Source organism: Xyrauchen texanus, chromosome 39, assembly GCF_025860055.1.
Source record: "Xyrauchen texanus isolate HMW12.3.18 chromosome 39, RBS_HiC_50CHRs, whole genome shotgun sequence".
NCBI classification, from domain to species: Eukaryota; Metazoa; Chordata; class Actinopteri; order Cypriniformes; family Catostomidae; genus Xyrauchen; species Xyrauchen texanus.
This window is the reverse complement of record NC_068314.1, coordinates 17,799,724-17,823,638: the sequence shown is the minus strand read 5'-3', so window position 1 is coordinate 17,823,638 and position 23,915 is coordinate 17,799,724. Positions and strand designations below refer to the sequence as shown.

The window sequence follows — 23,915 nt, the reverse complement described above, 5'->3', positions numbered from 1 at the left end:
TTGACAAGAACAGCAGAGCGGTACAAAACACGTCCTTTCACGTGGCCGCCATAACCGGAAGTCCAGAATATTTCCTTTTACCACAATTTCACAACACTTGTGCTCTTCCTGTGTTCTACTAGATTGTGCTTGCAGTATTCATGGTGTTTCCAGTTTGATTGTCAGTTTGAAGGAGGTATAGATTTGGCAATAGCCTACTCTATTCCAGACTTACTCAAAAAAGTAAACCACTATTTCTAAAAGTAATTAAGTATCTAATTACTTTTCTAAAATTGTAATCATATTACACTGTAAAAAGTGATCTCTCATAATTTACTCACCCTCATGCCATCCCAGATGTGTATGATTTTCTTTCATCTGCTGAGCACAAACTAATATTTTAGAAGAATACCTCAGCTCTTTAGGTCCATACGATGCTAGTGAATGGGTGCCAAAATTTTGAATCTCCAAAATCCACATAAGGGCAACATAAAAGTACACCAGACAACTATGGTGTTTAAATCGATATCTTCTGAAGTGATAAGATGGGTGTGGGTGAGAAGCAGATCAATATTTAAGTCCTTTTTCCTTCACTTTCATTTTCTCCTATTTTTGGTGATTCACTTTCTTCGTGCATATCGCCTCCTACTCTGCAGGGAGGAGAATTTATGACAAAAAAATGGCTTAAATATTTATCTGTTTCTCACCCACACCTATTATTGTGAAGAGGCAGGCAAATAATGAGTCTAAGTGCAGCTTTAATTGAAACAAAAGATGAACAAAGTAACTGAGAATATAAAAAAAAATATCAGACAGACTGCCAGGAGACCAGAGCAAATCAGGCGGACGGCCAGGAGACCAAGGGGACCAGAACAGATCAGGTGGGCACCCAGGAGACCAGAACATATCAGGCGGGCAGCCAGGATACCAAGGGAACCAGAGCCGATCAGGGGGACGGCCATGAGACCAAGGGGACAAAAGCAGATCCGGGGGACGGCCAGGAGACCAAGGGGACCAGAGCAGATCCGGGGGACGGCCAGGAGACCAAGGGGACCAGAGCAGATCCGGGGATGGCCAGGAGACCAAGGGGATGACCTCAAGGTGGGTACTGAATCAGGAGACCTGGGAGGTAGCCATAAGACAGGGATAGGTGACCTGGGAGGTGGCCGTAGGACAGGGACAGGCGACCTGGGAGGTGGCCGTAGAACAGGGACAGGCGACCTGGGAGGTGGCCGTAGTACAGTGACTGGGTCAGGAGGCCCGGGAGGCAGCCACAGGGCCGAGAGAGGGTCAGGAGGCTTGGGAGGTGGCCGTAAGACAGGGACTGGGTCAGGAGGCCATGAAGGTGGCCACAGGACAGGGACTAGTTCAGTAGCCCTGGGAGGCTCTGGGGGCAGAGCCGTGGGAAGCAGAGCTGTGGAAGACCCTGAGGGTGGAGCTGTGGAGGGCAGAGCCATGGTAGGCTCTGAGGGCGGAGCAGTGGAAGGCAGAGCCATGGAAGGCAGAGCCGTGGAAGAGAGTACAGGCAGAAACTGGGGAACACAAGCCTTTTCTCTTTTCCTCCTCCTCCAGATGGCCAAAGTTGGCAATGCTGGCTCTGGGACGGACGAGGCTGGCAACGCTGGCTCTGGGACAGACGAGGCTTCCAGCTCGTTGGCAGTGGCAGGCATGGGCGCTGGCTTGTTGGCCGTGGCAGTGAGCTTGTACCATTCATGAGCAATGAGGCCGATCTGGTACAGGGACTTCAAGTGGGCATCAGCAAATCCAGTGCATCTGGCAATGGTGATGAACAGACGAGAGTATTCAATTATAGAGAGGTTCACTCGGCTCATCCGGATAATACCGCTGCAAGATCCATCTTCGGTCAGTTTTTCTGTGAAGATGAGGAACTAAGTGCATCTTTAATGCAAACAAAAGATGAACAAAGTAACTCAGGATATAACAAAAAGCAAGAAACCAGGCGCAGAACATGACAATACATTCAAAAACTGACAAAGGAAACAGGGAAAACAAGGGCTTAAATACACAAGGGAAACAAGGAACACCTGGGGAAACAATCAGGGAAGGAGAAACAATCAGGGAGAATCAATCAAGGAATAAAACTACAAGGACTACAAAACTAACACAGGAAACAGGAAAGTAAACAAGAATTTCAATGTAAAAGCACAAAGATATCAGGGAATATGTGACAATTATATCACTTCTGAACATTTGGTTTAAACACTGGAGTCTTATGAATTACTTTTATGCTCCCTTTATGTGGATTTTGGAGCTTCAATATTTTGGACCCAACCACTTCCAATGTATGGACCTTCAAATCTGATATATTCTTCTAAAAATCACCATATGTGTTCTGCAAAAGAAAAAAGTAAATTATGAGAGAATTAAAAATGTTTGTGTGAACTATTTTTTTAATTTACTTTTAAGTTAAAAAGTAATGCGATGACAGTAAGTAAATACAATGTAATCACATTACATCCAACAATGGAAAGATCACACAGATATATTATTTTCAATGTACTAAGTAAGTCTGAAACACAAGGAATAAGTAGGGAGTGCAATCAGAGGGAAGCAGGTGGAATGGGCAAGTAAATTATTGCCATGATAAGCGACTCCCCGAGAACAATCAGCTTTCCCATGGAAACTCTGATCACGCATGCAGGGTCCACCTGTGAGACACGACAGTGACACGAGGGAGAGAGAAAAACAGACAACAGTATGAGCCATCACAAATGTTGGAACTGTGACACAGACCACTAAGGATGCAAAATATACCACCAGTGTGTGCTTTACTTGTTGGTGAAGTGTTTTTCAGTGGAACTCCCTTCTGTGCATACAAAATAATTTATAAGTGCAACGGCCAAAGTTTGCTTGTTCTAATGTAACACAGATCAGACTTACAAAACAAAAAAATGCTTCAGTGTATTTGAGCAGTAAGCGATCCAATTGTTTTCTTAATAACAGATAGGTTAAAAGCATATAAAATAGTCCATGTAACAGTCCGAAACTATTAAAAAATCATTTCCGAGCACAGCGTTTTTCTCATGGCTGCAGTCCAACACGATGTTCTTTATTGTTTAAGTCAGTCGTGAAGGAGGAGACAAAGTACAAGTTTGCAGTTGTTGGTGAAATTGGCTCACACGGATGACATATTGTTCTGAAAACTTGCAGCTGTACTGAATTAGAGTGTGAGAGAGGCACTTTCTAACCTGAGTCCCAGCGCTTGTAATTTAGTAACAAGCACTGCTTGGCCACAGAATTAATCCATAATGAACAAAAGTATACAAACTCCATCAGGCCTACAGGATTAGATCACCCAAAAAGAACCCAATAAATGCCAAATGACTTTCTTTCTTCCGTGAAACACAAAAGGGGATATTTTAAAGTTTGTGCTGCTCTTTTCCACAAAATAAATAAATAAATAAAATAAAAATAAAACAGTGACCAGGTGATTTCAAGCTCAAAAAAGCTTTTGGAGGTTTTCAAAACTTTTCGAGCCATACCAAAACAAACCAACACAATCTCAAAATAAATAATATATCACAGACTCTTAAACAGGCAGGGGCACACATTCAACATGGCTATAACATTACTTATCAGTAAAACAGGGTAGGCCATATGCAAGTTTAAAATACACAAGACATGGTTTCCATATATATATATATCTCACTGAAATTGGTTTATGTACCATTACATAAATAGATACAAATTAGAGGTTGACCGATATAGGATTGTACTCAGTGCTTGAAATAGGCGGGTACTCACTTCTCTAATTTTGTTAACAGAGAAACGGAAGTTTTTCTTGCATACCACCACTTTTAAGAGTCTCCTGGTACGATGTAATGCTTTTATGTAATGTAAGTCAGTTATTTGATTCATAGCATGGAACTTTTAACTTTAAAGGCACTTTAACTTTGAAATACACCAGGGAATTATTTTGATGGACGAAGCTGAGCTACAATAACACTATGTACAATCATACTGGGAATATTACCACTGTCTTTTATCCAACGCAGAAGTCAAGTGGTTTTTATTGTTGTTCAACCATATACAGTTAGTACAGTACACAGCGAAACGAGACAACGTTCCTCCAGGACCATGGTGCTACATAAAAACAACATAGGACAAACACAGAACCACATGAGACTACACAGACTAAATACAATTTCTACATAAAGTGCACGGGACAGTACAATAAATCACTAAAAAGAACAGGACAATAGGCACAGTAAGAGCCAGTGCAGCGCCGACCAGTACACATTTGTAATCTGTGTAGTCCAAAAAGATGACACTTTCTAAAAATGCCAAATGTAAACATAACATACTATGAAATAGAGTTCTATAGACATAGCAGTTATTGAGGTAGCAGCCAGGTATAAATTGACAATGAATTCAAGTGCAAACCTGGACATGTACAAAGTTGGATGGTGTACAGGTGTGTGTGTCCAGTCTCTGAGTATTGAGGAGTCTGATGGCTTGGGGGAAGAAGCTGTTACACAGTCTGGCCGTGAGGGCCCGAATGCTTCGGTACCTCTTGCCAGACGGGAGGAGGGTAAAGAGTTTGTGTGAGGGGTGTGTGGGGTCATCCACAACGCTGGTTGCTTTGCGGATGCAGCATTTAGAAGTAAGCACACTAGCTGCATTTCCGGCTGGGCTTATAAACTATCACACAACCACAGGATGTACAGCAGAACTATCTGCCAGTGTCGGATTATATTCTAACATCTATTTGAGCAGTAAGCGATCCAATTGTTATCTTAATAACAGATAGGTTAAAACTAAAGCATACAAAATAGTCCATGTAACAGTCTGAAACTATTAAAAAACAATTTTCGGAGACAAGACAGTGACACGAGGGAGAGAGAAAAACAGACAACAGTATGAGCCATCACAAATGTCGGAACTGTGACACAGACCACTAAGGATGCAAAATATACCACCAGTGTGTGCTTTACTTGCTGGTGGAGTGTTTTTCAGTGGAACTCCCTTCTGTGCATACAAAAGAATTTATAAGTGCAACGGCCAAAGTTTGCTTGTTCTAATGTAACACAGATCAGACTTACAAAACAAAAAAATGCTTCAGTTTATTTGAGCAGTAAGCGATCCAATTGTTATCTTAATAACAGATAGGTTAAAAGCATATAAAATAGTCCATGTAACAGTCCGAAACTATTAAAAAAATCATTTTCGAGCACAGAGTTTTTCTCATGGCTGCAGTCCAACACGATGTTCTTCATTGTTTAAGTCAGTCGTGAAGGAGGAGACAAAGTACAAGTTTGCAGTTGTTGGTGAAATTGGCTCACACTGATGACATATTGTTCTGAAAACTTGCAGCTGTACTGAATTAGAGGTTGACTGCGGAGGATTGTGCGGGAGAGAGAGAGATAGTTTACGGACATGTCCGTCATGTGTGTTTGTGTCTTCAGTTTCCCGCACAATCCTCCACAGTCAGCCTTTATCCCTCTCGGAGGTTTGATTAGCCTGATAAAGGACCGGGTGTGTATGATCACGACACGGCCCCGCCCTCCACATAAGTGTTGGACTAAAGTTAGCTAATATGCTAAAGCTAGCCTCAACATATGATAAAGTCTTACAGGTTTAAAAGTACATGATGAGGGTGAGTCAATGATGAGTGAATTTTCATTCTTGGGTGAACTACTTCTTTTTAAAGACCAAATCTACATAATTTAAAATGAGGGTTGCCACCCTTCCCGTAAAATAAGGGATCATCCAGTTTTTTATGATGTGATGCGTCCCGTATCGAATCAATACAGGATGCGATTTGTCCTGAAATTAAGTTTGATGGCGGTCAGATGGCGCCATGTTGAAATTGTTCCAGATTGCTAAATTAACATTGATATAAATTGAAATATCTGCCAATGGTGGGTAAGGGACCATCTGAAAAGTCCATACATACAAACCTAACAAAATTTATACATAAATAAGTAAAGAAAAATAATAAAAAAAAATTATACTATTTTTTTTAAGTCATGGGTCAGGAAAGTTTTCAATTTATCATACAAGAAAGGATATACTATTTGAAAGGATATACTATTTTTATTAATAATGCATACTAACTCTTAATGCATTTATTGCTAATCCCCTCTACCCATTAAAGTGTCCCTTATTTTAAAACTTAAAAAGTGGCAACTCTATTTGTAATTGTCACACAGTGATACGGGCAGGCATGGACTGACTTTAAATCACCATTGAAGCAGACCTCCAATGCTTGAAACACATATTTAGATATTTTCTCATCAAGTAAAATTAAGCCCACACAGCAAGATTAAATGGATGTGATGACAGGTTTGAATACAGAGCTTTCGTCACAGCTATTTGGCATGAATTGGAATAGAAACACAATTTAGTAACTCATCTTCCATCAGCAAGTTTAGGCATCTCATGTCACACCTCAAGGTGAAAACTGGCATGATGTGAAAGATGCAAAGATAAGAATCCCCTCAATCAATTGCGAAAAATTCAAGCAAGAACAAACTCGTGCTCAATGGCATGGAACCAAATGGGAAAAAATTAACAGATGTGAGGCCCTGAGAGGGGGCAACTGTGCTTTGAGATGAGATGAGATTACACAGTTGAGCTTATTTTCGAAAACATTAAGCAATTAATATATTTTATTATCTGTGTATATCTGTTAAGATCTGCAGTGTTTAGTTTTTTGGGTCGACCTAACCAAAAAAAATATATATTCATTAGGGGATGGATTTTGGATGCTCATTAAGTGCCGTGAAAATCGAAGTGAAATTAACACCCGAAAGATGAAACAAATCACACAAATAAAGATTCAATAACAATTAGTGTTCAATTACAGCACTTTATTATAGTAAAACAGATTCATTAAAAGTTTATGTACAGCACTATTACCCACACATACACACTTTTATGTATGTAGGTTATGCGGTTCACAGGTTATAGTTGAATGAAAAGTAAAAAAAGGGAAAATATAATAAAAGAGAACATGTGCCCATCCATGGTGGGACATGGAGACATCTACAATAGAAATTCACAGTTCAAACATTTGCATTGTTCTTATACACTGAACAGAGGACAAGCGACCATATAATACAGTTCATTATGAACCTCTACATAAAGGTAATCATAGACTGATGTAGAAATGATGAATCAGCTGGATTGATAGTGGAATAAGCTACATATCACTGTTACAGTTCTGTTTGCTGTTGTACACTACCGTTCTTTTGCATTAAAAATAGAACAGTTCAGTCTGTATTGGCTTGATCCTTTAGCTCCGCACAAACTAGATTAGGGTCAATGACAAAGCTGTCTCTGAAATGCACTCCCTACATAGTTTTTTTATCATCTATTTTCTTTGCCAGCTGTTTTACCCAGGGTTGTCTAGGATCAGCACAGAGTGTCTTTGATCTCTTTAGCTTGAATCTGAATGGAAAAACATTGAGAGGAAAAAAGTTTACAGCAATGTTATGTGTGCCATGATTGCATGAAGTAATAATAATAACAAGACTACTAAAACATTATGCTTTATTTTGTAATTATGGCAGAACAGCATAAGACGAAATTGGGAATGTCAATTCCAGCTTACCAAACAATTGCATTAACAGTATGTGTTTTAATATAATGTTTGATTTATATTAAGAAATACTGACACAATAGCAGGGATGTTACATCCTCCATCTGTTTCCTGCACTCTGTAACTCACAATATGTTTTCTAACGGACTTCTTCACTCCTGTAACGTACTTTAAACAGCAGTTTTCATAGGAACCTGAGGAAAAAAAAATCAAAATATCATCTGATTATTTATTTAGGGTGTCTAACTGTCTGTCTATCTCAGTATTGTTGTGCCGTATGGTCATTTGGTGTATCAAATCCACGTCATGCATGCTGCATCAGTCATTTATCTCTTATGACATAACTCATCAAACACTTTAACAGGCTTTACAGTGTAATCTTTTTGACCTGATAATAAAGACCTGAGATGTTATAGAATTTGATCAGTGATGACCTCAGCTGTGAAATGTTTATGTCGATGCTTTAATATTACCACTTTTTTTTTTATTATTTTAGATATAAAAATAATTATATTTCAATGCGATGAAAGGGGTTCCCACTTAAGAAACAAAATCTTACCTTGTGCCACGCTTGGATACATGAAAGACAACAGCAGGAGAAAGAACAGAATTTGAAACTTCATGGCTGGATGTCGTGCTTCCATTTAACCTGTATTAAAAGAGTATGAAATATTTAGCATGAGCAGTTTTAATTTCATTATATGCATTAACTTGTATTCCACTAAATAAAAGAACAGGTGGCTATGTTGACTGTGCTGAATAGCGGCATGACTGCTGGTCTGATCTTTACCTCAGTTGTGCTCAGAAGAATAATGTTTTTCTTGACAGTGAAAGCTGTTCTTTTCCCTTCCTCTGTTCTGTTAACACTTTTTATAGTGACAAAACCTGAGACTTCACCACGCCCCCCTCACGTTTCACCTAGATTTTAGAATTTATCACTCGACGATGCTAAAATGAAAGTGATCCTTTTAATGGATGTACGGTTATCATTTGACACATAGCATCTAAGAGTTCCCGCACTACAAACATAAACAGGATGCTTGCAGTAGCATATCTAATAGTTAAAACCACTACATTTGGTCATCTGGGACATGTTTTAGCATGGGGGATAGAATCAGTGAGTCTGGAGTCTTTTACAGCCCCCCACTGTTCACCCCTGATTGACTGCCTTTATTGCACAATTCAAAATCCTTGCCAGATTCTCTTCCCCTCTAAGCATTTGCTTCAGTACTTTTTAGGCTCTGTGTGCCAATATAAACAGAAAGAAATAAAATCATTGTGCAATAAAGTTCTCTATTAGTTCTTCATTCATCATTCTTTTGCAATGTCCAGTGGTGCATGTTATCTGTTTGTGATAAGAAATCTCTTTTTCTCTTATGGATGCCTCAGAATAGATGAAGATTCAGAATTTAAAACTCAATCGCACAAACATCAAACTGATCTGTTACAGTATACAGTGGCTGTGAAACATTTTTGGACACACGTATTAGCCACACTTAGAAATTAGGGGTGTAAAAACATATTGTATCGGATTGTATCGACTGATGACAATGCTTAAAGTTTCATGTCAATTACTTAAAGAATAAGTACATATATAAATATACAAATATAAATATATAAGTGTATATAATATATATAAGTGTAGAACTTTGCAAATATTTTGCAGATTAATTGCTCATATTTTTACTCTATGTGAGTTTGTTGCATCTTTATATCTGCAATGTTTTAAATCCTTCCCATTTATGCATTTGACAGACATTTACATTTATGCATTTGGCAGACATTTACATTTATGCATTTGGCAGATGCTTTTATCCAAAGTGACTTACAGAGCACTTATTACAGGGACAATACCCCCGGAGCAACCTGGAGTTAAGTGCCTTGCTCAAGGACACAATGGTGGTGGCTGTGGGGTTCGAACCAGTGTCCTTCTGATTACCAGATTACCAGTTATGTGCTTAGACCACTACACCACCACCACTCCCCAGATAATTCTTGAGAAAAAGTGAAAAGGCCAGTGCTTTAACAAGCACTGTTTCAGCTATTCTTTAAACAAAGTAAACCTCAAAGACTCAAATAGCCACAAAGTAATATTTTTCATGAGTTAGGCCTATTGTTTGCATGTTTATTAGGTGTGAACATTATTACTTCAGCTCCATGTCAATTTGAGATGTTCTGTGGGAAATGTCAGTCTAACATGTTCAAGGAATAAGTCTGATGAATAAATAAATATTTTTCACTTAAGTCATTTTAGAGCATGCTTGTTTTGAGTTGATCACGGTGCGTACAGACGTCACAACATCAAAGGCGCATTTTGATACAACTTGAATGGAATAGTTTTTAATGCTACCAAAATGTCATAAAAAGGGTTTGTTTCATGAATCAAACTACTACTATAAAACAAAAATGTAGAATATTTTTAGAAACTAAGAAATTTTTTCTGTGTACATAATCGATTTAGAACATTGCTCGTAGCCACAGATCCAGAGTCAGCTTTTCTCATCCCATTCTCCCAGTTAGGCAGCTGTAACACAGAGCAGTTCGGTTACTTAAGTCAGTGAATTGAGCGATTATTTTACCCTGTGTATCATGTCGTAGCAAGTGCAAGACTACTCTTATAATCCCTCTGCCTAAATGCATTTATTGATTTTTTAATGCAGTGAGTATTAACACATGAATCAACCGCATTTCACTCAACTGAATGTTGACCTCATATTACTCTAAAACACGAAATGCACATATGCATTAGCGAGTTGATTGACTGTCTGTATCTAAAAGATGATTGGCTCTTTTACCTGCAAGGCGGGACTTCCTTTCTACATCCATTGACAGTTGAGTGCTAGAGCTTCTTGCCTGGGTGTTCCAATTTCTCCCATTAATTTAAATACAAGGGACTCGTCTTGCTAACATATAGTCTCTGGCCTCACAATCTAGAACTGCAATACCAATCATGCAAAAATACAAAAGCAACGCACTACTTTATTTAAAAAGTAACTTAGATATTATGGTCTAAAATAAAAGGAAATATTCCGTTACTTTACTCGTTACTCGAAAAAGCAATCTGATTACATAATGTGCGTTACTTTTATTGCATTACCCCCAACCACGCTCATAAGTTATGAGTCATAACTATCAAAAAACAGTTTATTCAAACAATCGACAATGTAAAAAACCCACAATTGCTTTTGACTTGAGAATATAAACAGCTTTGAGAACAACACTTGCGCACAAATACTGAGTCAGTAATAACGGCGGTAAAGTTGACATGCAAAATGAAACAGGGGGAAGAGTGCAAAAACCATTACGTGTGCTGATCGATTTTTGCTTAAGCAGCTAAATAATATTGGATTATGTACAGTACCTATTTGGTAAAACTGAGGTCAGGTTCCTCACAATTTTTTTTTTTTTTTTTTTACCACTAAATAACATTGAAAGGAGTTTTTTTTCCTTGCTACAGTCTCTTCAGCTTGTTCACAGGGGGCTTTCAAACAACAATGCATGATTTACTATAAAGCTGCTTTGAAACTTTGTGTACTGTGAAAAGTGCTATACAAATGATTTTCTCAAGAAAAACATGACAATTTTGAGTTCATAGTTTTTCTCAACTATGAAACTAAATAAATACAGTGCTGTTGTTTAAGTTACTTAGAGCTCTGCTTTTTGTTGCCAATGTCAGACACTTTTGTGGCATTTATGATTTAAAATAAATTTATGTTGAATCCTTGAAGAAGTTTGAGCGAAACATTTGTGGGTGCTCATATTGTATTGTTTCGTGAGGCTATGCATCATATCGTATCGTGAAATTTGTGTATTGTTACATGCCTATTAGAAATCTATGAATAACTTTGTATTATATAACCTTATGTGTCTAAAAGTGGCCAAATAATTTTTGGTGGACACTATACACAGTTAAAGTCTATTAATATACTGCCACTATGCCAAATTCCCAGAAATTGCTCTTTGTAACCTTAAGAGCTGGGTTGTTATTGTTTTCACCAACCCTGCAGAATCTAAACTGCAGAATTTTGGCTTTGTCGCAAAAGGGAGGTGTAGATGTCTTTGCTTTTGTCATTGATGACAGGCAGATAACAACCAGTGATCTTCTCTCTCATCATGCCCAGCCAGGCATGCCTTACTTTTTAACAATTAGACTGGCAACAATTCATACAGCGCCAACAGCTCCATTATGCTGTATGTACTGGAATTTCATATTTACATATTCTCCTGCACCCAGACATCTGGCCAGGCCATGGTGATCTTATCCTTGGATTGGTGCAGCTCAATTGTCATATGACCTTTCAACCTGGAATTTTGCAACTAGACACTGTTTTGCTTGCCACACAATCTAGTCCATCCCCTTATATCTTCTGGGTCGTGTTGGAGTGATTACTTTACCAGGTACCGACTTGAAAGGCTTGAAGGCAACAAAGGGGTTGTTAGGTTTCATTGAAGAATCCAAGGAACCACTAGCTATGTAAAACTAAGTGAATTTGTTGCAGGGACTTGATGCAGGATTTTGCCCTCAAACTAAATTTATAGAGGACATTTCAGCCTCAGGAAGTAACACTTGATGTTTCCCAGAAACACTGATGGTTGGAATGTTGAATAGTCCCATATGGACCACTTCTGAATTTGTTTGCTCAAACAAGCTGGTCTTTTGTAACTTTTTTGTTGTTGTCTCTCAGGTTATTAAATATGATTTATTACATACTAGTGATTTCTCTTTAATTACTAACTTTATTCTCCTGCTTTACTCACAGTTTATAAATGTAACCAAAATAGTCTTTCCTGTTTTTTTTTATGTATTTATTTATAACAAAACGTTTTGTAACATTTATTTGTAATTATGTTCATGTTTTTAGTATTAACTCAACTTGTTCAATTGTTCTGAACTTATCACTAGCTATTCTTAACAATTCACTTCATAGGAGATATGTTGAAATATAGTTATGTGTATTGGTTTACGCTCTCATATCTTAACTGTGATGGACCTTCATTGGCCTCAATATGCTTTTTGCATAGAGGATTCTTTAAGAATGAAATATTATATTACCGTAGGCCCATATTATTAATGCTATGTTGTACAGTATTTACCAATAGCTGGACTTTTCAATTCAGTGACAAAGAGTCTAAATGTCTAGCTATATAGCTAAAAATAAAAGTCTTCATCAAGTGTTAAAAAGTGAAAGAAGAGCAATTACAGGATTGTTTTTGTGTGCAGTTGCAGTCCCACAATATTGAAAATATTTTAGGTTTGAGTTCAACTGTGCCTTGCCTTACCAATCGGCGAGATTTGCCGTTGCAGTCAAGGGAGGATTTGAAAAGACAGCCGTCAAGCCGGCAGACAGATCTCAAAGTGAAATCGGAAACATTAGGTTGACTTTTCTTTAGCTAAAATCGGTCTGTTCTTACTGAAATGTGAAACACTGCCCCCAGTGGCTAAAGTGGGTTGGCGTGTTGGCTTAGCACGTATCAGAGCCATATAGAGAGAGAGTTGCGACAACGGAAGTTCTTAATGCTTGATCGTCACGTGATTCACGTAGACTTCAGATAGTTCCAGGAAGTGCTTTTGCGGTCATTTCAAACTGTTATAGTAGAGTGACAGAACTGCGATTTCTGGTAATTAGTAGTCAATAAATGCATTTATTTTATATATTTATGTAACACACCGACATATGTATGTAGCATGAGTATGTTGTTACAGCGATGTTGTTTTTTAAAGATCAAATCAGCTAATATTTGAGGATTAGTGTTCGCTTACCGTTATTTGCCTCAACTTATTTCAGGGTTTCTGTTGCCTTTTAATGTTACCTCATGTTCATTGTTTTCACTAATCTCATGGTAACTAATGTCTTATTTATGACTTTTCAGATAGTACAGAGACAGGCTGGTGACAGGTGATTTCCAGCTCGCACCGCACAATGGGTCAATTAACTATTAACTATTAGCAGCAGTTACGTAAATGTAAAATTTAGTGAAATGAAGCTTATTGTTTACAATTCTTACAATTCTATATATAGTAATATAATTATTTATGTATTATAAATATGATATATCTAATGTATAATTCTTACAATACTTATTCATATACACAATATATTCAGCTTTAAAACAACTTAAGCATACTGTATATAAACTGCCGTTCAAAAGTAATGAGGCTGAAAATTCAGCTTGGCATCACAGGAGTAAATTACATTTTAAAATACATTAAAATAGAAAACAGTTATTTTAAATTGTAATAATATATTACAATATTACTTTTTTTTGTATTTGTATTCAAATAAATGCAATACAGCAATTCATGAATACATTTCTAATAAATTAAATAGCATGCCAAGCATTTTGTATGTGTCCTTTCTTTCATGTTGTCGTTGCATAGTCTTCACCATGGTTTGCTGTGCTGCATGGGGATGCTCCAATCAGCTCAGAGAAAGGTGTGCTGAATGTATGGCTTCCCCACTGACATGGAGAGGAGAAAAAAAATGGTTGGCTCAAGTCAGCAGGAGCAATCTAAATATAAATACAAATTACAACAACAAAAAAATGTGTGAGGTATTTGCAAAGATTTTACAATTAATAGGGTGTTCGTTACTAACTTTATCCAGCTCCAATCCTTGCCTAATCTGTTAGTTATCTGATAACATCCCTTATCTCCTAATTTAATGAGTAATACTCAACTATAAGGTTTTAATTTACAAGTTATTTTTATTTAGATGTACTGATAATATACAGAATAAGATAATATTATTCTTTAAACGTCTCACCTTTTAAAAGTGTGTCGCAAACGGTTTGTTCTGCTTCATCTCTACGGCGCGGCATGTGTTTGCTGCTACTTCCGGGAACTATTGAGAGGCTCCACGAGCCGCCATTGCTGTAAAAAAACGTTCCATTGGAGTCAATGGAGTTGTCGCAACTCTCTCTCTATATGGCTCTGGCACGTATATGCTACAATTTACAGAGAGTAGTGTTCCTACTGTTCTACTGTAAAAATTTAGCTGAACTGAAAGTGTCAGAATAAACTTCGTCATTGTTGTCTTCTGGGGTCAGTCCACTCTGTGTCCATCTTGGGAATGCTACCGGGCAGCTATTTTCTATGGATACAAGTGGTATAAAAGTACAGTTCCTACATACTAGAATAGGGAAAGACCAAAATGGTTGGTCAAGATTATGATCAAAAAGATATTTTATATCTGCAGTTAAATCTGTCATCAATGTTATCATTATTTGTGCTTCTTTAGCTCAGATCATGGAGAAAAACAAACACTTTTTCAGGCTTTTCCAGCTAATGTGCATGCACATTCTCAAGTTGTTTACAATGTCTACATCTAAAAATTTAATTAGCTCGTTTACCTGTAAGGTGGAACTTATTTTTCTACATCCGCCATATTGTGTGTTCCAATTCTTCCCATTAAATGTAATACCAGTGCTCTGTGTCTTGATAAATAGAGATAAAAAAAATTTTCAGTATTAATATCAGCACTATTGCAGCCAAAAAAAAATTATATTTGATTTACAAGACCATTGAAAACTGTATGCCACCCTGAAAATATATCCAGACCCACTGTGGCCATGCCACTTAAAAAGTTGATCCTGATGTCACACAAAACACTAAAACTGAAAAGTTGTTGTTTTTTCAGTCGAAAACAAAATTAGTTATTAAGCCGAATGTCCAGATCATGCTATTTTCCATACATGCCTGTGGTTGTTGTCAAGCTCCAAAAAGTACAAGAGAACAGTGATGGGGAAGCTACTTTCAAACTGTAACTTCCCAAAGCTCTTAATTCAAAGTTTAAGCTACACTGCAAGCTATCCACAATAGGGCCTAAATACATTGAAGCTTTTTCTTTAAAAATAAATATCATCATATGAAAAGATAAACAACATTATGTGAATAATGAGTGGAACAGCAGCATTTAACTAAATATCCAGCAACAAACAACAAGTACAGAAAATGATGCTGAGAGAATTCTGCGTGAAACTCAAATGGATACATGAGTCATCCAAACATATCAGAATTCCCCAAATGTTCACATTCCAGGATATTTTGTGGACAGGTATCATCATTACACCGACACGAATAATATCAAGCGAAGTAGTTAGTTTTAAGTTCGACATTCGTTGATATTCGGTTTCTCTTATCCGCGTTCTCCTCAGGCGACAATCTTACAAAGATGTCATTAGCACACTTGGTTTAAAGGGTGTATAACTATACTATATGGGCATAAAACATTGGACTAAGAACAGTCAACGCTTAGTGTGGATGCAAAATTGTGCCTTAAAATGCTCCGACGCACATTGACTGCCTAGCGAACGTAAGGGACCGTCTGAAAACTCCACCCACTACGCTAAAACATAGGAGGTGTCCACTCGTTCATTTAATTGATGTGCAAATTATACAGGGGAAAAAATCGCTAAAATGATCTTGTCTCATTCTTAAGGTTGTAGTAACTTCCCAGAGGATAGACATACATACTATGTGAGATTATTACAGTATTTTAAATTATATGAGTACAGTAATCAATTGTTTTAGAAATATGTTCACTAAAATTCACCAAAATTATATTATTGTGTGTCTCTGAATAAAGGCTTTTTTCATCTGTTTGTGACCAATGCTACTTTACGTTTTTCTTACCGTGATTTAATGAATTTGCCTGCTGGACTTTCACTATACATTCAGTTCTGTTCTCCCCATGCATGGCTGGGCAGTGAGAGCCCAGAAAAGAAGCATACAATGAAATGATTACTTCAAATGTCAGTAAAATATATAGCCTACACTGCAAGTAGTCCTGACTGAAACAACCATCGATTAAAACCATTTTATCTCTTAAAATCACCAATGTCACTCAAAGCCAATTAATTAGCAACAACTTATTCAGTTATTTATTGAAATACAATGAGAAACACTGCAAACTGAATTGCTTGTCACATTCTTAAAAAAAGATCCCTCCAATCCAACAGGTCCCAGACTTGCTCAATGGGGTTGAGATCCGGGCTCTTCACTGGCCTTGGCAGAACACTGATATTCCTGTCTTGCAGGAAATCATGCACAGAACAAGCAGCAGAACAAGCTGCAAAGCACAGAGAAGACAGGAAGCTTCAAAATGTTGTTACCCATTTATTTGCATTTCACCTACAGAGCAGAAATATTCTTCTAAAAGTCTTAATTTCTGTTCTACAGAAGAAAGAAAGCCATTCACATAAGGGATGCCAGGAGGGTGAGTAAATTATGAGCAAATTTTCATGGGATGACTCTGTGTTTTTCGAGTCAGAAGAAAGGTCACTTTAGTGTCCTAAGTTTTTATAAATGTGACCTTAATTGTCTACTGTCTGTAAGCTGTAAGCATAGGTGGAAATCGCCCCCCCCCCCCATCTGAGGGTTGTCCCCCCCTAAAATATCATTAAAATATGTGTATTGTAAATAATATAATGATATATTCTTTAAATAATTGTTTAAGAAATAAAATAATACAAATGCAAACGGGGCAACAACAAAAAAAAACCTTGGTGTCCCCTTCAAAAATTGCTCTTGAGAATTGTTATGTTTATTGTCCCCCCCAACATTTTGATGAAATTTTCGCCCCTGGCTGTAAGTGTCTTAACGACCGTTCCACAGGTGCATGTTCAATGTTAAAAGTTATTTGTATTTTTTACAAAATTATCTTTAAAATACAGTGTCCTGAAAAACTGACTTTTGTTTTTGTTGAGTTTACAAATGTCCCACTTATTTGTTGCTGGGAATTATCACAGTACTTTTATATCAGGTCTTATCTCACTTGATATAAAATGAAATATCTAATGAAATATCCAGTTGGAGAAATACTCATACAAACACAGTTTCCTCAAGTTTGCAGGCAAAACTTCAACTGGATGTTGCATTGAAAATGGAGAAGACTTAAATGACAAAAAGCTGGTGGATGACATTTTCTTGTATTGTAGAAAACAACTGCAGCTGAATATCAGGAACACCTGAGTCTGACTATCAATGAGGCACAGAACGCAACAGTACATCTGAGCAGATGACTAAAAATATGTAACGGAAATGATCAGAATGGACAGCTATACTAGCTTTGATATATATTTACTGAAGACAGATATTGAAGCACCATCTCCACAACAGTTATCTGCATATATGAACACCGTGCTCTAGGAAGTGATAGTGGAGATCTCTCTTGGCATCAGCGATCAGACTTTTATTATGCCATCTCTCTTGTTAAGCCTATATTACAGGACGCAGATAGAGTATTAACAGAAATGTATAGAATTGTTTCTATAATAATTGATTACTGTACTCATATTACTATAAATACTGTAATAATCTCCACTGTAGTAAGTCAGTCAATCCTTTGGTAAATTACTACAACCTTTAGAATGTGAAATTATCATTTTTGTGAATATTTTTCTATAATAATTGATTACTGTACTCATATAATTGATCATACTGTAATGATCTCACCTGTAGTAAGTCAGTCAATCATCTGGGAAGTTATCACAACCTTTAGAATGAGAAAATAACATTTTGTTGATTTTTGTCTAAAATAATTGATTACTGTACACATATTATTATAAATACTGTAATAATCTGACCTGTAGTAAATGTGTTTATCCTCTGAGAAATTACTACAACCTTTAGAATGGGAAATTATCATTTTGGTGATTTTTAGCAAATATACTTTTTTTCTTACAATAATTGAGTAGGGGCCTACTGTACTCTCGTCTATCCTCTTGGAAGTTATTACAGCCTTTTAGAATGAGAAACTAACATGTTGGTGAAGTTTATTGTGTGGAGTTTTCAGACGGTCCCTAATTGTGCAACTATCGAATTTAAAACCAACTTTACCTCGCAACAACATCAAGGCAGGCGCCGATCGGTCTGCTACTCGACCAATGACTTCATACTCAAGTCAGCTGACCTGTGCCATGTGATCGAAAAGCTCGCATGCGGAACTACAGACTGATAAACACCACTTTCCTCATTTGATAGACATGATGACACTCCTCGTTTTACACGTTATGTGTTAATGACTGTTGCCCATTTGTCATTAATCTGTGATCATCTTCCAATAATAATCGCTGCGCTGGGAAGTGCCTTCTCTTTTTTTTTTTCTTTTCTTTTTTTTTTTTTTTTTATGACAGCTCTGTTGATCAATATCTGTAAACATTATTGATTACTTATGTAATATCTTAGTAGAACCTTAAGATGAAGGACATTATTTTATTGTTTCTCATAACGCTGATTGTCTGCGCGCGCACGGGGTCTGGTGGTGAGTTCAATGTTTTTACATACAACAATATGGTATCACAAATTGAGGACGAAGAATGGATATTATTAATGCAGTTTCAATGTTTGTAGATGCAGAAGTGTCCATCAAAGCTCCAGCAACCGTTGATCTACAGGAAACATCTTCACAAAACATCACTATTACACTGAGGTATGCCGATAAATCGAGATTTGTTTATTATTTAGAGGGCACAGCAGGAGTCCGCATAAAATTTGAAAGAAAAACGAATATTTAAATTTTTTAGTTTCATTTGTAATCTAAGATATTAATTAAATAAGTTTAAAATGCATTTTTGCACAATTTTACCAACTGTGTTAAAAGTTATTCTATAACAAAATACACAGTCAATGTAATAAAATGCCAAGTTTAAAATATTCTGTATAATATTTTAATGTAATTTAATATGGTTTTGCTTTAAGACAATGGCAAAATATAATGCAATTAATAATTAATTCAGCAAAGACCATGTAATGTCACAGTTGCTGTATTTCTAACTCAGTAAAAATGGGTTATACATTCAAATATATAGCTGCCTGTAAATTTAAGGAAGGATGTCTCCGCAAGAAGATCATCATATTTGGGGGTCCTTGGCATAAAAAAAGTTTAAAATCCCCTGGTTTAAGGGGGCCTGTGTAGCTCAGAGATTAAAGAGTGTGCTGAGTGACTCCAGAAAGGTCTCCTAAGCAACCAAATTGGCCCTGATGCTTGGGAGGGTAGAGTCACATGGAGTAACCTCCTCGTGGTCGCTATAATGTGTGGTTCTCGCTCTTGGTGGGGCGCATGGTGAGTTGTGCGTCGATGCCGCGGAGAATAGTAAGAAGCCTCCATACGTGCTATGTCTCCGCGGTAACACGCTCAACAAGCCACGTGATGAGATTCGCGGACTGACGGTCTCAGACTTGGAGGCAACTGAGATTTGTACTCCGCCACTCAGATTGAGTCACCACACCACCACGAGGTCATTGGGAATTGGACATTCCAAAGTGGGGAGAAAGGGGGTGAAAATAATAATAAAATTAAAAAAACCCTGGTCAAGTGTACCAGGCGTTACTAAGTAAATAGTAAATCTAATTGATGGTCATGTGTATAGATAAATAATTTATGTGGTCTTTTATTTACATTTATTCGTTTGGCTGACGCTTTTATCCAAAGCGACTTACAAAATGAGGAAGGATACAACAAAAGATTCATCGGATTTGTTTTCTTTCACAGCACACCATTGAACACATCCATAACAATCTATTTCAACATCACATATAAATCAAGAAATGTCTCTTCAGTAATTCAACTTCCTAATGAGGTATTTACACATATCACCAGGGATGACTGTAACATGTTTTGTCTAATTACAATTTATTCTGAATTTATAGTCTCAGATATCTCCAATTTTTGCATTGAGCTGTAATAGTTTATACTTGTATGGATACTTGTTGGAGTAATTTGTAATAAAAGTGGAAAAAGCACTAATATCCATATTACACTAGGGATGCACATGATAACATTGACCATCATGTCTCTTATCATCATCCTTAACATAAAAAAAAATGTAGTCAAGAAATTTTCATCATACATTTTCAGTAACTACATTATACTAGTATAATAATATTTGGTTTTAATGAACAATTTTAATGAAGAAACTTTCAAGTTCTACTTTGGCATACCGTCTAAAATATACCTATTATAGGCTATGAGTTACTTTATGTTGACTCCACCCATAAAATCTGAATCCACCTTTACAATTCCTGCAGACTAAAGCCCTTTAAGCTGCTAGTAGCCTAAAGGAGAAACACTTGGCCTACAAGAGGATAACCTAAGTTTAAGATATGAAGGATTAGTTTAAAGAAACACAGAATGATTTGAATGTTTATGTAAATGGGATGAATTATCCCATTAATATTTCTCCATTTAGGCAAAGATTAAGCAACTACATGTGTTCTCTGTCCTGCACAGGTTGTCGTGCCAGCAAAAAACACATCTGTGTCTTTTGAAGTGCATGCAAAGGGGGTTGGTCAGGTGACCGCTTACCTTTACAGCAATGACACTCGCATAAAAAGGTGTGTTGTAAACCAGATTTTGTTAATCTGTCACCATTTGAAAACAACATTTGATAAATATTGCATAAGTGATGTTCTGCTGTAGGTTTCTATTAGTTGGGCATTCTTCATAATGCAAATAAGATGTGGCATCTATTTCACATTTCCATGTTGTTATTTTTTGTTGTCAGTTATGGCATGAAGTCACATGTGTAAATGTGTTACAGCTAGAGATGCTGAAATTTGCGGGGACATCACTGTATGCTCAGTGGAACATATTCTCTTGTCAACAGCATTCTTGCACTTTGTAACAACAATTCTGTCTTTGATTTGTAGATGGTTAACTCGTGTTTTCAAGCAAAATCTTTTTTTTTTCAGCTTTGAAACTCGAATCAGATTCTTGATTGTCAGAAGCAACGTCCTTTTTATCATCAACCAAATCATTGGCTGGATTTACTTCCTGGCCTGGTCTGTGTCGTTCTACCCACAAGCAATTGAGAACTGGAAACGACGCAGGTAAAGCTTATTTTCCTTGAGAAGCGAGTATTTATTGTGAATGAAATGCTGATTCGATGAATTACGTGCATGTTTCGTGTCATACAGTGTTGTGGGCCTCAACTTTGACTTCCTCGCTCTCAACCTGACTGGATTCATTGCTTACAGTGTGTTCAATGTTGGTTTGTTCTGGGTGCCGTATATACAAGTGAGAACACTTGACACAGCTGCAGTTTTAATGTCACATTCATTTGTGTTATATCTGTTGATTATCTTTTGCAAGACAATTGAAATGCACTAAATGTCACAATGTTTATTCATGGCTTGCTCTTGCAAAATGATTTCTTAATCCCAAGTGTTAACTTGAAATCAGGATTGACTCTATTTATTTTTGTAAGCATGTTCCAGATGGGAGACACCTTTGAATTAACTTCACTTTTTGGCTGATGTCACTCAGCCCTCTTACTGTATTTTTCAACCTTGCCCTCCAAACACCTGTCATTTAGAGACTTTTCATGATCCAATCAAATCCCTATGGATAAAATCAAGCCCTGTCCTTCTTTTTTCTTGCTGAAAATCCAGTTTTTTTTTTCTTTAATATGATTTACAAAAACCTATACTGGTCTAAAATAGGTCTCAAAAACTGTTGAGACTTGAGACTAATGCAATTTATTACTAGCTTAATATCTAATTTAGTACCAACCGTACTGAAGTAGAAAACTTGCCATTGTTTGCCGAAAATGTTCTTAATAGATCTATATAAATGGTGTGTCTAAAGGAGGAGTTTTTGACTAAAGATCCAAATGGGGTCATTCCTGTCGACGCCAATGATGTTTTCTTCAGTCTTCATGCTGTCGTTCTCACTCTCGTCTATATCTGCCAGTGTGCCATCTATGAGGTAAATATTAACATGTCATAATTTAGGAATGTGGAACAATATCTCCTAAATATTTTAACTTGAGAGATTATCCTGTTTTGAGGGGGAGAAAAAAAAATCTATTTAGTAGATAAGCAAATTGTATTGTTGTACTTATGTTATATTTATTTATTTTTTTAGAGAGGTGGGCAAAAGGTTTCCAAATTGGCCATTGGGTTATTAGTGATTGGCTGGACCTTTGCGTTTGTCTCCCTGTTTGTTGCTGTGGCACGGAAGATCTCCTGGCTAGAGTATCTGTACTACTTCTCTTATATTAAACTGGGAGTCACACTTGTGAAATACATTCCTCAGGTATATCCCTTCCATCTCATATTGCAACAGCACCAAATGTTAACATTTAAAGACAACATTAAATGTATTTCACGATGCCTTTAACTTCTATAACCTGAAATGTTTCCGAATTAAACCGTTTTCATAAAGATGTAATGTAGGATAGAATTTACATTGTTTGGTGATCTACTCCTTTAAGGATGATAGCTTATCATAGACCATTGTAGTTGACTTTGATGCAATACTAAAAATAGTGATTTCACATTTCCCATATTGTGGTAACAAATTTGTACTAATATTTGTACTTGTGGCTTGTAACAGAAGGTTTGAGGAAGAGCTTCCAATGAGTCAGATATAGTACAGGATAGAATTAAAACTGAAGTGCTTTATATATGCTTTTGCTGCAAATTTTATAATGTTCTTTTATCAAACATTGCAGGTTTATATGAACTACCGCAGGCAGAGCACAGAGGGATGGAGCATTGGTAATGTGCTGCTGGACTTCACAGGGGGCAGTTTTAGTTTACTTCAGATGTTCTTTCAGGCCTATAACAATGGTGAGACCACACAAACATATCTTAAAATATACAGACCTCCAATTATACAATGCATAATACTTAGATTTTTATTCTAAATCTCACTCTGTTTTAATTTGTTTATGTGTTTTTCTTCAGATAAATGGAAGTTTATATTTGGAGATCCAACAAAGTTTGGATTGGGTGTCTGTTCCATCTTTTTTGATGTTGTGTTCATCATACAGCATTATTGTCTGTATAGAAACAGAGAACAACATTACCATGACTTGAATGATGAGCAGATTATCAGACATGGAGTATGATCACCTCACCACTGGCCTTAAAACATGACAGAACATGTTAATAGAGATTCTGGTTTAACATGTGTCGTCTTAGTAAAGGTTTGATGGATCTAAAAGTGTGAACCATAACTCAAAGGGAAATATGTATATCTTACACCAGAACCTTCATTGTTTGAATGCACATCTAGTTTTATATTAATCTATATATATATATATATATATATATATATATATATATATATATATATATATATATATTATATTTATATGGCTGATTGCCATAAATTGTTACTGTCTCGACTAAATAATTGCTCTTACAAAAATTACGGCATACTTGCCACAAATTCGCCACAGATAATTTTCACATGCAAATGAGCTTTGCAGAAGAAGAGCTTCAAACTTATGTCAAACATTTGCGGTGAATAACAAGCTCATTTGCATGTGATTGTAATGAGCGGCAAATTTGTGGCTAGTTTAGTTTTTTCTTTTTTTTTGTTTTCTTTTTTTTTACTGTTTTAAATTAAATTAATAAATTGTTGAA

At 36.6% G+C, this 23,915-nt stretch overlaps 2 protein-coding genes across 2 annotated transcripts; one reads left to right on the top strand and one right to left on the bottom strand.

The window, feature by feature from the left end:
* Positions 1–6,795: 6,795 nt before the first annotated feature.
* LOC127632864 (C-C motif chemokine 21-like) lies at positions 6,796–8,478 on the bottom strand. The gene is made up of 4 exons (XM_052111680.1): positions 8,334–8,478; positions 8,103–8,192; positions 7,620–7,737; positions 6,796–7,392 (listed from the first exon to the last, which is right to left on the bottom strand). The coding sequence occupies exons 2-4, from the start codon at positions 8,185–8,187 to the stop codon at positions 7,296–7,298; spliced, it is 300 nt and encodes a 99-aa protein (XP_051967640.1). The 5' UTR covers positions 8,188–8,192; positions 8,334–8,478; the 3' UTR covers positions 6,796–7,295.
* A 9,998-nt stretch (positions 8,479–18,476) lies between these two features.
* On the top strand, positions 18,477–23,915 carry LOC127632784 (cystinosin-like). Its single transcript, XM_052111550.1, has 10 exons — positions 18,477–18,804; positions 18,894–18,972; positions 20,035–20,122; positions 20,773–20,876; positions 21,234–21,371; positions 21,459–21,558; positions 22,129–22,248; positions 22,408–22,578; positions 22,997–23,114; positions 23,232–23,915. Exons 1-10 carry the CDS (start codon positions 18,741–18,743, stop codon positions 23,393–23,395), a joined length of 1,146 nt encoding a protein of 381 aa, XP_051967510.1. The 5' UTR covers positions 18,477–18,740; the 3' UTR covers positions 23,396–23,915.

Bases quoted from the DNA above. Each gene is read 5' to 3' on its own strand.
- LOC127632864 (XM_052111680.1), bottom strand. From the start codon at position 8,187: ATGGAAGCACGACATCCAGCCATGAAGTTTCAAATTCTGTTCTTTCTC. The intron at 7,738-8,102 runs GTAAGATTTTGT...TTTTTTCCTCAG, and splicing joins GTATCCAAGCGTGGCACAAG to GTTCCTATGAAAACTGCTGT. The intron at 7,393-7,619 runs GTCAGTATTTCT...TTTTCCATTCAG, and splicing joins TGTAACATCCCTGCTATTGT to ATTCAAGCTAAAGAGATCAA.
- LOC127632784 (XM_052111550.1), top strand. From the start codon at position 18,741: ATGAAGGACATTATTTTATTGTTTCTCATAACGCTGATTGTCTGCGCG. The intron at 22,579-22,996 runs GTATATCCCTTC...CAAACATTGCAG, and splicing joins TTGTGAAATACATTCCTCAG to GTTTATATGAACTACCGCAG. The intron at 23,115-23,231 runs GTGAGACCACAC...GTTTTTCTTCAG, and splicing joins CTTTCAGGCCTATAACAATG to ATAAATGGAAGTTTATATTT.